The 12112-nt window shown below is 44.5% G+C and overlaps 1 protein-coding gene across 1 annotated transcript in view; it reads left to right on the top strand.

Annotated features, from left to right (window-relative positions):
• Pitpnb (phosphatidylinositol transfer protein beta) overlaps nucleotides 1–11539 on the top strand; it is a 53117-nt gene extending 41578 nt beyond the window's left edge. Inside the window, exons 9-11 of the mRNA XM_021650068.2 lie at nucleotides 3281–3391; nucleotides 5778–5900; nucleotides 9688–11539. Of these exons, the coding sequence (XP_021505743.1) occupies nucleotides 3281–3391; nucleotides 5778–5900; nucleotides 9688–9738 (285 nt within the window). The 3' untranslated portion in view covers nucleotides 9739–11539. The remainder of the gene's footprint in view (nucleotides 1–3280; nucleotides 3392–5777; nucleotides 5901–9687) is intronic.
• The last annotated feature ends 573 nt before the right edge of the window (nucleotides 11540–12112 follow it).

Below are 12112 nucleotides of genomic sequence, written 5' to 3'. Positions count from 1 at the left end.
ATAGTACCCATAAGTTAAGGCAAAGAAAGCCTTTTGTCCTAAAATATGTGGCTGAGAGTCAAACTATTCTAAGTCAGTTTTCTTTAATAATGAAGTTCCGTCCCCTCCCCCCCAGTGATATAAAAATTATGTGAGTTTTGAAAATAAAACTTGATTATGGCATTTCCATCATTCAGTTAACCATTTGTCATGTGCCCTGATTCTTTACAGGTGTCCATGGCCATCCAGATAACCTGTTGCTACTGGCATTTTCCTTTCCCCATAGTAGCTGGTCTTTGAAAGATAGCTCTTCCCACAGCTGTAGTACAAGGGGTAGAACAGCTGTTGAGTTCAAGGCCAGGCTGTCCTCGATGACCACGTGGCTCTTAGTGGCTGATGTACACAGTAGCTGTTATTTAGAAGGTCTGAGGAGTGTTTTGTGGACGTGGAGGGTATTGATTACTGAGTTTGGGTTTGTTGTTAAAAGTTAACACATTTGTATTTGCCTATTTCATTATGGGGTAAGCAAAAGTTGTGACCAGCTTTTCATTCCACTATGGCAGATTGTACCCCAGAACAAGGGTGTGAAGTTTAAAGCCCTATTCTTAATCACTAGTCCAAAGGCCATAGCCTGAATTAAGGGATGACTGCCCATCATTCACTTGTAAACAAGAATGACACCTAAAATACCTTAACTGTGTTAATTACTGAAGGAAAACATCCAGCTTTCTGCATTTGATACTGCATTTTTCATTGCTTTCCGGTGACTTCAGTGAACTGCTGATACCCCAAGAAAACTAAGGCAGGAAGTCGAGGCAGCAGGCCTTTGTCTACCTGAGCAAATTTTAGTTGGTTTTAATATTCTTTCCTCAAAGGGTTGTCTTTGGTTTTGTTTTTAATAACTACTTGTAACTTGGATGGAGAAAATGAGAAGATTGACAATAAATATACATCTGAGGTATGTGTCAATAGCTTTTAGAACTAGGATGGGGGGGCAGCCCATTTAATTTTTACAATAATTTTTTATAGCTCAGTGCAAATTCTATAAATTGCTGTGTTCATTGGCTTAAGTAGTTTGCTAGCCTCACTGGGAAGCATGTGGGAAACAGCCTGGGTCCTTGTGGAGTCACTGTGTGTTGTGTGCTTGGAGTCTAACCTGTGGAGGGTACTCTAATTGGCTCACTCTAATTAGAACTGGGTTTCCCCTTGCTTTTGAGAGAATTCTGAAGGGCTGTGTTCTACCAGGTGAGGTTTTGTGGAGAATAAGGTATGCAACCTGTAGGGTTCAGAATGAAGTTGTTTGTAGCTTGTAGTTACCAGGACTTGTCCCAGCTGGAATGTGCTTAGGGCTAGCAGTGTTGCACAGGGTTGGGGGCTGAGCTATAGAAAAATTTTAGCCTGAGTGTGTAGACAGGGTCATGTGTAGTTATAGGGGCTTTACAAGCCATTGAATGTAAAGGACGTATTTGGGTTAACATCTGGAGCATTGGAGTCAAGCTTGCTCAGCCCCGGTTGACCTCAGTGGAACATGGATTGGTCTAATAGTCTAGCTCTTCCTCATCCGCACAGAGGAGTGAAGCCAGGGAAAGTAGGGGTTCTGCAGAGTGGGAGCCACAGCTGGATCCCATGCTCCTGACCTGACAGACACTTGAGCCACATTGTCCTCATGCTCAGCAGCACTAGCTGGGGTAAAGCCCTTAGCACCAGCTCATTGCTTAATGGAAAGATGGTCTGTGGAAGGCTCCCCTTGCCATCTTTTCTGGAGAACTGGGCCTTCAGAGGCAAGGTGGCTGACCTCATCCATACCAGGTGCCCAGCTTAGAGGCAGGCCTGCAGTCAGGGAGAAGGAGGCACCTGTCAGTTTAGCTGGCGTGACAGAAATGAAGATGTTCTAGAGAGACACTGGTATCTGACTCATTCTGACCTAAGATTATTGAAACATTGAACTCAGAGCAGTGGGGATTTTTCCAGGAAAAAGTACCTGTCAGAGGGGGACCTTGTCTTCCAGAAAGATATTCCACACAGTTCTAATAACTTGTCACCAGCTTACAGGATGAGAATGAAGCCCAGACAATGCTGGATCAGTGGTGGGCGGGACCACACCCCAACAGGGCTTATTTACATGGCCTTGGCCTATATTTAAACTCACCTCAGGACTCCAAAGGTGGACTTGAGGGGTTTGCCTCCTATCTTTGACTCTTTTCCCAATGTGACTATAATGGTAAGCCTCCTTTTTCTGCTTTCCATTAGTTGGCTCTTTTTATTGGCTTATTGAAGACAGGTGGCCGGACTTGACATAGCTTGTAACCCCCATGTCTGAGAAAGGCTGTAGAGCCTTTACAGATGAATGGCTCCACCAAGGGCAGCAATGTTTTTTGGTCATTGAAAATACACATGTTGCCTGAGCCAAGTTTGTGTGCCTGACAGCAAGAAACACAGGGTGATGGGAATGAACATGGTGCCCTCTTAATGCTTGCTGAAGCCAGCTATTTTCAAAATGCGGTGTCCAGTGTGTTTATATCCGTGCACTTGCACACACATATGCATATATACGCACACACATACACACAAAAGCTAGCTTCTCTTCAAGGTCTTGTGTAGTTAAGGCAGAGCTGCATGTAGTAGGTGGCAGAACAGCTGGATACTCAGGTGATGTTGTATCACCCTCCCCAACACTCCATGAATGTGTGTTAGCGGTCAAGAAGCTCAGCTGGGGCACTGCTCCTGCTACAGCCAGGTACAGCTGAACTCCCCAGCAGAGAAGTCACATGGCTTAGAGGATAGTTGCTCAGAACATTTCCATTTATCCAAGCAAGACTTGATTTTCTGTCTGCGTCATTTGCATGAATACAAGTGTCTGGTACTCTGTGGAAATTGAAGCTGCATGGACAGCCATGCTGTTACCAGTGTACATTAACATTGCTGGTTGTGGCCGTCCGACATCATGAACTGTGCTGCTCCACTTGAAGATATTTGAAAATACAGAAAATGGTGAAGCTTCATGAGCACATAGGTCTACGGGGGGGGTTAGGTCATAATTTACCTTGTTTAAGGCTCACTGGGATAATAACTTCACTATACACAAGAACGCTATTGACGCCAGCTAAGCAGCCTCACAGCCGGAGAGTAACTTGGTGTGTGGCAGAAGAGGAATGCTGTTCTTCTGTTCAAATGATTCCAAATTTTTGAGTTAGACACGCTAGACTGGCTTCCCTTGTGTGCCTGTGATGTTGTTATATAGCAGTGAGTTTTGATCAAAACCTAAGTACTAAAGTCAGAGCTTTCCAATTTTCTCATCCAGAAGGAGCTGGCAAACACCCCAGACTGTCCGAAGATGTGTGCCTATAAGCTGGTGACCATCAAGTTCAAGTGGTGGGGGCTGCAGAGCAAAGTAGAGAACTTCATTCAGAAGGTGAGCCTCAAGGCTGGGACTTCATGTGGGTAGAAAATTGAGAAGGTGGCTCTTGGAAGTGGTCTTAGACTGCGTTCTCTCCTTTTTGACACAAAAGTTACCATCCTCATGTGTCTTTGATCCTCTGAAAACATAAATCTAAATACGAGATTCTGAGAGACTTTTGTCTTTTGTTTTCTTTTTTTAAGATTTAATTTTATGTGTATGGATGCTTTGTCTGCATGCATATCTGTGCATGTGGTGCCTGTGGAGGCCAGAAGAGGGCATCAGATACCCTCGAACTGGGGTCACAAACAGTTGAGAGACATTGTGTGGGTGCTGGGAACCAAACCTGGGCCCTCTGGAATAGCAGACAGTGCTCTTAACCTCACTGAGTCATCTCTTCAGCCCTTAAGGGATGTTTTTAGAAGAAATACAGAGCTTTTTTGTTGTTGTTGTTGTTGTTCAGTGTGCTTTCCTGGTAGTACAAAGCCCCTCCTTAGGAGACCTGGTATCCTGACCACTTCTCTCTGGCACTCATGTTGTCTTGTCTGGAGTATCTTCTGTAGAGGTCTTGCCAAGAGCAGGAGACCCTGAATAGACATGATCCAAGGATTCCAATCCTAATTCCTTTTTTAAAAATGAAGATAACATAAGCAATTAGGTATAGAAGGGGGATCACAATGGTGTAAATACTTCTGTGCCTACCATTGCCCAACCAACATCACACAGATCAACAAAACGTACTGGGTTATAAATACACAGAAAGATGTGGGAATATCCCATATTTGCTCTTTCTATAAGATTTTTACCCCCATCATTACAAAGATGTGTATAGGGGCTGGAGACACAGCTCAGTTGTTAAAAGCATTGGCTGCTTTTCCAGAGGACCTGGGTTTGATTCCTAACATCCACATGATGGCTTACAATTGTGTGTAACAACAGATGCAGGGATCCACTTTTCTGGCCTCCAGGGGCTTTGGAAGCGTGCGATACACAGACATGCATTCATACTCTTAAAAAGAAATCCCACAGAATAAGAAAGACATCCCTGTTAGCCACTGGATTCCCACAGTAGTTCTGCAGGTCAGATAACTTCTCTCCTTTTAAACTACTGAAACCCTTGATTCTTGCATCTAATCCCTGCCGGCCCACGAGCACAGTCTGTACACGCTGGCCTTCTCCTTTTGACATCATAATCAATACATGGACAGTCTCATTTAGATGAAGAGAAACCCCATGTATAAAAATGAAGTTTTCTGTTCATGGGGAAAAAGTTAAAAATTGTCCCCAGACTATCAATTGTTATATATACTTTGCTCTCTTTAGGACAGTTGAAAGCAACTTAAATAGTTGGGTGTTTAAAGTCAGTATTTCTTTACATGTTAGATACATATGTTTGTGTGTATAATACACATCTGCTGTAATGTAGAGCACAGAAGAATTAGTGCACAGTACCTAATGCTTTTCATCACTGTATCTCTAAGCACCGGGAGCTTCCTTAAGTGCAGTGTGTTCTTTGATACATAGGTAAAGACTCTGTAGTCTTACTGTGTAGTCTTATTGTGGAGGAATCTAGTTGACCTTCCATCCTTACCATTGAGAACAGGTGGCATTATCGTGGGCCCAGCAGGAACACGTGGAGTCCAATCATGCATGCCGTACGCTTTTGCTTTTATCAGACCATTAATCTTTCTGACAGTGGAGATTCTTTCCCATTTCACAGGGAATTTTGAAATTAACTTGAATTATGTTTATTTGTTGTGTGTGGGATATGTACCAACTGGGTGGTGTGGAGGGCAGAAGTTTGTGGGAGTTGGTTTTCTTCCACCATCCAGAGCTTGGGCTCATGCTTGGAGGCAAGCATCATTACTTGCTGAGCTGTCTTGTGGCCTCTTCACAAGGGCTTTATTTTTCTCTACAAAATGATAGTAGGGTCGAATTAAGGTTTCCGTTGATGTAAAGATTTTATGATTTAGCTGGGTGGTGGGGCACACACCTTTAATCCTAGCACTCAGAAGGCAGAAACAGGTGGACCTCGGAGTTTGAGGCCTACCTAGTCTACAGAGCAAGTTCTAGGGCTTCACAGAAACATTTTATCTTGAAAAACCAAGAAATACATTTTTTAAATACATTTTTGTTTATTTTTGAGACAAAATCTCTCTACATAGCCCTAGCTGTTCTGGAACTCACTATATAGACTAGGCTGGCCTTAAACTCAGAAGTTCGCCTGCCTTTGCCTTCCGAGTGCTGGGATTGAAGGAATGCACGGTCATACTTGACCTAGTTTCTGCTGTTGTTTAAAGTGGTCTTTTTACACTAAGTACATGTTCATTTTATGGGTTGCTTGGGGCATATAAAGTTAATGTATCACTAATTGGATGTTTTTGCCACTTTGTTTTAAAAGCAAGAAAAACGGATATTTACAAACTTACATCGCCAGCTCTTTTGTTGGATTGACAAGTGGATTGACCTGACAATGGAAGACATCAGGAGAATGGAAGATGAGACTCAGAAAGAACTAGAAACAGTAAGACCTGCTGTGGCAGTTCTGTTTTCATTTTCTAAAAGTGTACATGCTTAGCAAGTGCTTAACAGTAGGAAGAGTGCTGCTGGAAGCTCTTTCTTACTTACCATGTTTATTTTCATCAAAATGGAGCCTTTCAAACCCTGATGCCCTTCACCCCCTCCTAAAGGTAGACCGGAACTTTATTAACCTAGAATGTAGTCCTTGTAAAAACATCCAGGTGCTTTGAACCAGCTCTCAGGCATCAGTTCTCTGCCACAGTGTCTGTCTCAGTCCTTTTAGCTCAAGATACCTGTGGCTCAGCATGCTCAGCAGTCAGCTCAGCTGTCTCCATAGGCACGGCGAGGCTGGTGAGTCCCCTTGATTCCAACAGTGCCACCTCACTCTCCCACCTAGCAGTGAGCTCTTCTTCCTTGGTAAATTCCAGTGGTCCTTGGCAGGGGGTCAGGATATAGTGTCATGGCTAAGAAAGGATTTGGTTTGGTTTGGTTTTCCCCCCTGAGCCATGCTTGTGTGCAGTTGACAGTTCATTTCCAAAGTGGGGAGTGAATCCAAGGCGTTCCAGGACCCTGGGGTCGTCCAAATAGTCATCCTGAGTCCTGCCAGCGGGCCTGACCCTGCAAGCCCTGCAGGTGTGGCATCTGATGGACTCTGAGGCTAGAGCCCCATGTAGTCATGGGGAGTGGCAGGAGGTCAGGCTCTTTGGCACAGAAGGACTGCTGTCTGCTGGAGCACAGTGCAGAAGTTGGGTCTGCACTTGGTTAGTTCGGGTGATTGGGGCAAGCCTGCTTCTAATTAGCCATACACAATCTTCAGAAAGGAGTATAGTGTATATATTCTTTATAGGACAATAGAATACTTTAGCCTGTCTTATGTTTAAAGTAAACTATAGACTAACTTCAACTTATGAACGGCTTTTGCTTCAGTTTATTTTAGCTTGATTGAATGTGGAATGTACTTTCCCACAGAGGCATTAAAAGGGGCTGGTTTCTCTTACTGAGGTGAAGACTCTTGAGATCTGGGTCTTTGGAGTAGGATGGTGGAATGATGGGATGACAGGAGTGAAGGGTCTCCCTCTGCCTTTGTTCTCTGCTGGCCATGGGTATTTAAGCAGGCAAGCATAGGTCCACTGCTCCAGTCTGCCTTCCACACCTCTCGCCCTCGTGCTCACTTCTCAACAGCTAAGTTCTCCTCTAAGAGCCTGCCAGGCACCACCCCTCCCACACAGACCCTCACCTGCTGTGCCTTCCCTCCTAGTGCTCCAGCTCCAGAACATTCACCCTTTCTGCCATCAGCTCTGGAGCAGCTGCTGGTTACGCTGTAGCACAGCTGCCTCCAGCCACTGTTTCCCAGAGCCCTTGCCCTGGTTGTGAGTTTATGCTGAACTGTCAGTTGAGGAAGACTGATCGCTGGTGATCAGCTGACCCCCTGGACAGAACATGGCTGAGCTCTCCTGCTCCCCACTCCTGGTTCTTTGGAAAGTCTCAGGCGGCTGATACCTGAACACACCGTGAGAGCCCTGGTCTGGAGGTGTTGACTCTTGCTCCCAGCAGCAACTTGCCCACCAGTCAGCCATTTGGAAGTATCACTGAAGAAGCTCAAGGCTCAGACTGAGTGAAATCCCCGATGAACCTGCTGCAGTCTGTCCTGGGGTCAGGGTGTAGGTGGTTGTTTCATGGGTGAATGCTTCAAAATTGTTATAGGTAGATCTCAGCATATGGTCCTCACATTAGCGCCTCCTCGTGAGGTCACAGGGCTGTTTCATTTCCGCGGTGCTGCTGCTAATATGCCCCAAAACTAGTTGGGTTGTTCAAGTTCTCAGAACATGGGCAACACTGAGCCTGGTTGCATGGCCTGTAGCACCTTCCCCTGAAGGCGCCTGCAGTTCTGCGGGAATTTCATGCAGTTCAGTGTTCTTAACTCACAGGTATTTTAAGAATTGACTTTCTTTTTTTCAAGTGTCTTTTAGACTTGAGAATGTGTAGCACCTTGAGTTGGCCATATAAAGGACTTGCACATGCATGCTTGTGTGTGTGGCCTGCAGCCTGAAAAGCTGTCAGGATTAGCCAGGTAGTGGAAGAGAACTGGCCAGACCCATGGGCTGGAATGGAGTTGGGGTTGTTTTAGAAATACAGTACTGTTTGTTTTCTCTCTGTTTTTGGTTTTCTCCTTTGAGATTTGTTGTTGTTGTTGTTGTTGTTGTCTTGTTTTTCGTTGTTTTTCTCTGTTGCTGTTACAAATGCCTACTCTTTTGCTGGTTGTTTTTGCCGTGTGCTGTTCCTCTGTGTCTCTTCCTTTGATCCTTGCTCTTAGTAAATCTGAAAGCATTGAGAAGCTGCTCTCAAAAAGAGCCATGGTGGCAGCACTTTCACAGCTTCCTGTCTGGTCTAGAGACAGTGAAAGGTGGACCACACCCCAGAAGCATTTTCTCAAAGTATATTGACACTTCCCTTGCAATTGTATCCCTGATAATTTGCTGCCAGACTGGACGCCTTTGTTTAGATGCAGACACAGTTAACTTTCCAAGCTGTTTAAGGAAAGCCCCTCCACAAATTTGTTGGAGCCAGGACCAGTTGAAGGTCTCAGAACTCCATCCCTTCTGGGGATACATGAGAAGCAGGCAATCTATGTATAATTGTTGCTAGACCCTTTTTTCTCCACTTGCTTACTAACCCCTACACAGAATAATTTAGCAGCTCATGGTTTTATTTTACATTTAGATGCGTAAGAAGGGTTCCGTCCGAGGCACGTCGGCTGCTGATGCCTAGATGAGGCCCGTAGGTCAGAGACATTATCAAACTGTGTAAGTGAAGGCTGGGTAAAGGAGTGTGTGAAAGCCTGCACCTTCTGGTGATGGGGAGTTAGCTGCTGAGCACACAGGCTCTTGCCAGTGTTGGCCAGATTCTACTCTGAGAATTGAAGCAAAGCCTATTGTAGAGACCGTGAGCATGTTTTACTGGATCCATCTGTGGGCCAGGTTGGATGTAACAGTCTTTGTCTCACTGTCAGCATAGCTGCTTATTCAGTGGCACTGTCCTGGAAGCTGCTTAACTTTTTGATAGCCAGCTAATTAGTGGACCTGTTTCTCAGTAGAGCCTTATGTCATTCCTAAGGAAATCCAGGACCCTCCTGCCACACCATCAGGCCAACCTCAGTAGTTCACTGTAGGTGAAAAATGTTCTGTGTGCCACAGTCTCCCTGTTTGCTCTGTAGTTAACTTTACTGTGTAAGTCTAACATTTTTCTGTGGTGTTCCCTATTATAGTCTATGTGCCCTTGTGACATTTCCATAGGTGGAGCAGAGAGCATCCAGACACAACCCACAGGCCTAGACAGACAGTAAGAGCAGTGGTACACTACTGTTCTGGACAGATGTCCAAGGAAGGGAGTGGGGCCGTGTGCCTGCACCTGCACTGAACCTCCTTGTTGCTCCCTTATGGAGCTGCCTGCCCTGCACTGACTGTGAGGGAGGTTTCTGTCATGAAAAGGAGCTGCTACATCAAACCAGTCCCCAAAGTTCTTTATAGTTAATGTTTTTTTTCCTTAAGTTTTTTTCAGTTAGTGTCACTTTGATTGAGTACCAATTTTCTATGATTTGTTCCTGCTTCGAATTTACTTTTCCCTGTGATGAAACAAAATATTTTGCCTTTAGGATGGCTAGAATCTTTTTAAACAGAACAAAGTTTTAGGGTACAAAGTGTTAGGGGAACATTTCTACCAAAGTTTTCCATATTGATATGTCAAGAGAGCCTGTGGCCTAACTTGCTGTGTGTTTCTTCGCTTTCTTACAGCTACGGAGTCAAGGTCAAGTGAGGGGAACAAGTGCGGCCAGTGACGAGTGAAGACGTGACCAGTGTCTCTCAGTGTTGACGTTCCCAGCATGTGCCTGTGATGACTCAGGCACACATGTACACACATACACACACACACACCCAGACACACAATTATGGCTATGTGTGTGTGTGTACGTGTGTGTATAGCTGTATGTAAAGCACATACGGCTATAGGCCTAGATACACACACGAGTGTATATATGTACATGCAAACATTGAAGGGATCAGTACAGTTTCTCCAAGGTACTGTGCCTATCTTCAGCAAAAATACTAAAGAAAATATTTTCAGTATGTATACCTGGAACAGATTTTAATACTCATCAACATGATGCCCTTGATGGACAAATGGACTGCCATGTGTGCCATGTGGTGCTGGCTGGCACGTGTGCTTTATGAATGCCAGGTGTGGGCCAGTTTGGATAGCCCTTGGTTATGTTTCTGTTTTGTTCAGGTCACCACACACACACTTTTATTTTCATCCCATCAGCAGCAGACTCTCCTACAGAAAAATTTCTTCAAATTTTTAGATACTCCAGTGAATCTGGAATATAAACTCTGGATGTATTTATAACTATTTATTTCTGGGTGGCCGCTATCTTCTAGCCAAATCCAACAATATCTCTCAAGTAAGGAGTAAAAGTAAAGCTCTTTACTGGTTTGCCCAAGGGTTGGGGAAATTCTTTTTTTAAAATTGCCACTTTTTATTGGATTTTTGTATTTTGAATTTCAAATATTTTTCTACATCAAATCTAGCGAAAAACATTGATGACGGTTTGTGATTTATAATAAACACTAGACAATATTCAGACTCTGTTACTCAAACAAGGTGAAAAAGGAATTAACCTCAACGGTATTGCTGGTTGTGCAGAGCACTTCTCTATAATTTTGTTTCTGAAATGGCTTTTTTGGAATTACAGCATGGAGACTGTGTAGATGGGCTGCATTGCTCTTGGCTCACAGGTTAGAAGAGCAGTCACATTTAGCTCTTTTCCTGTTGCAGTCCAAGCCAGGGGGAGATGCTGATGATGAGCTAGGAACAGGTTGACTATGGCACAGGGCTGTCAGCACCCTGAGGCCCAACATTGCTGCCGACACTGCTTCCTCTTCCTCCCTCTTTCTTCTCTTCCTTTTTTTTTTTTTAAGGAACAATAGCTAAGCAAGAATTTTTTTTTTTTTTTTTTTTAATCAAATTTCTGTCTGATGCCGTTCTCCCCTTGTCAGTCCCGGACACCTGAGCAGAATCACACTGTTGAATCATTCAGGTCACACACTATCTTTGACTTCCATCCCCTCATAACACACCACCCCTGCAGTCAGACCACATCAGTAACCCCTTTGCTGACCACCTTGCCCTTTGAGCCCCTCCTCCTATGTCCTGAACCCCCATGGGAGCAATGGCAGAGATTCCTGCTGCATTGCAATGCCCTCCTATCCTCAGCAACAAACCCTGTGTTCCATGTGTCCTCTAAACTCAAGATCAAGGCTGATGTTTATTTTCTGGGCACTGTTGGGAGAGGGCTTAAGAGGGTGTCGTGTGGGTGGAAAAGTCATCACCAGAAGGGTTGTTGCCAACCCTGGGCACTGGAGAGCCCAGTCTCTACCCCAGTGAAACTAACTCACTGACATCTGTCTCATTGGGAGCTTGGGCACACGAGATGAGTGCCCTGTGTGGACTCTAAGGTTTTTCTAACTGAAGAATGAGGGGGTGTGTGGTGAATGTAAAATACTCAGTTTACTTGGCAGTCTCTTGTGTAAATTACAGTAAAACAAAGTAAGTGAAATTGAAACAAAAATAAATTTGATCACAAAATGCCACTTGTGTACTTGAATGGCTGTTTCCCTAGTCCCACTGTGCTTGAAACAGCACAGGCTATTTCACTGCTGGCTTTTCAAAAATTCTTTGGTTTTCAGCAGCCCCACTCTGAACAAAATTTAAAAAGCGGCCGGGGGAGGGATTCTTGGTGTTTTTCTGTTCATGTGAGGTATCTTGTTCTTAATGTCAGCCTGCACTTGGCAGGTTGTCATGTGCTTTCTGAGGCGGTTACCTGTCCTTATTGGAAGTTGAGTAGTAAACTAAGGAGCAGGCACTGTTAGCCCCAGAGTTTGTAAAAGTTACTTTTAAAGGAAGAGATACAGAGACCTGTTTTTAAGTACTCTGTCAACTTTTGCCATCATATCTGTCTTAAGGCAGTGGCTCTGGGATGTGTCATCCTTTAGAAATTGGATGTTTCTACTGTGCTCTGTTTTAGAGAAAAGCAATGGCTGCACTTTCTGTAGCACTCAGTGCCCAGGAATGGCCTGCTGCCTGAGCAGATTTCAGGTGCAGCATGTTTCCCGGGTTTGGGGCTCCTTCCTGGGTGTTCTGTTTCACATACAGCTAGCA

The sequence above is a fragment of the Meriones unguiculatus genome, chromosome 4 (assembly GCF_030254825.1).
Source record: "Meriones unguiculatus strain TT.TT164.6M chromosome 4, Bangor_MerUng_6.1, whole genome shotgun sequence".
Classification (NCBI taxonomy): Eukaryota; Metazoa; Chordata; class Mammalia; order Rodentia; family Muridae; genus Meriones; species Meriones unguiculatus.
This window is presented reverse-complemented; position numbering and strand designations above follow the sequence as displayed.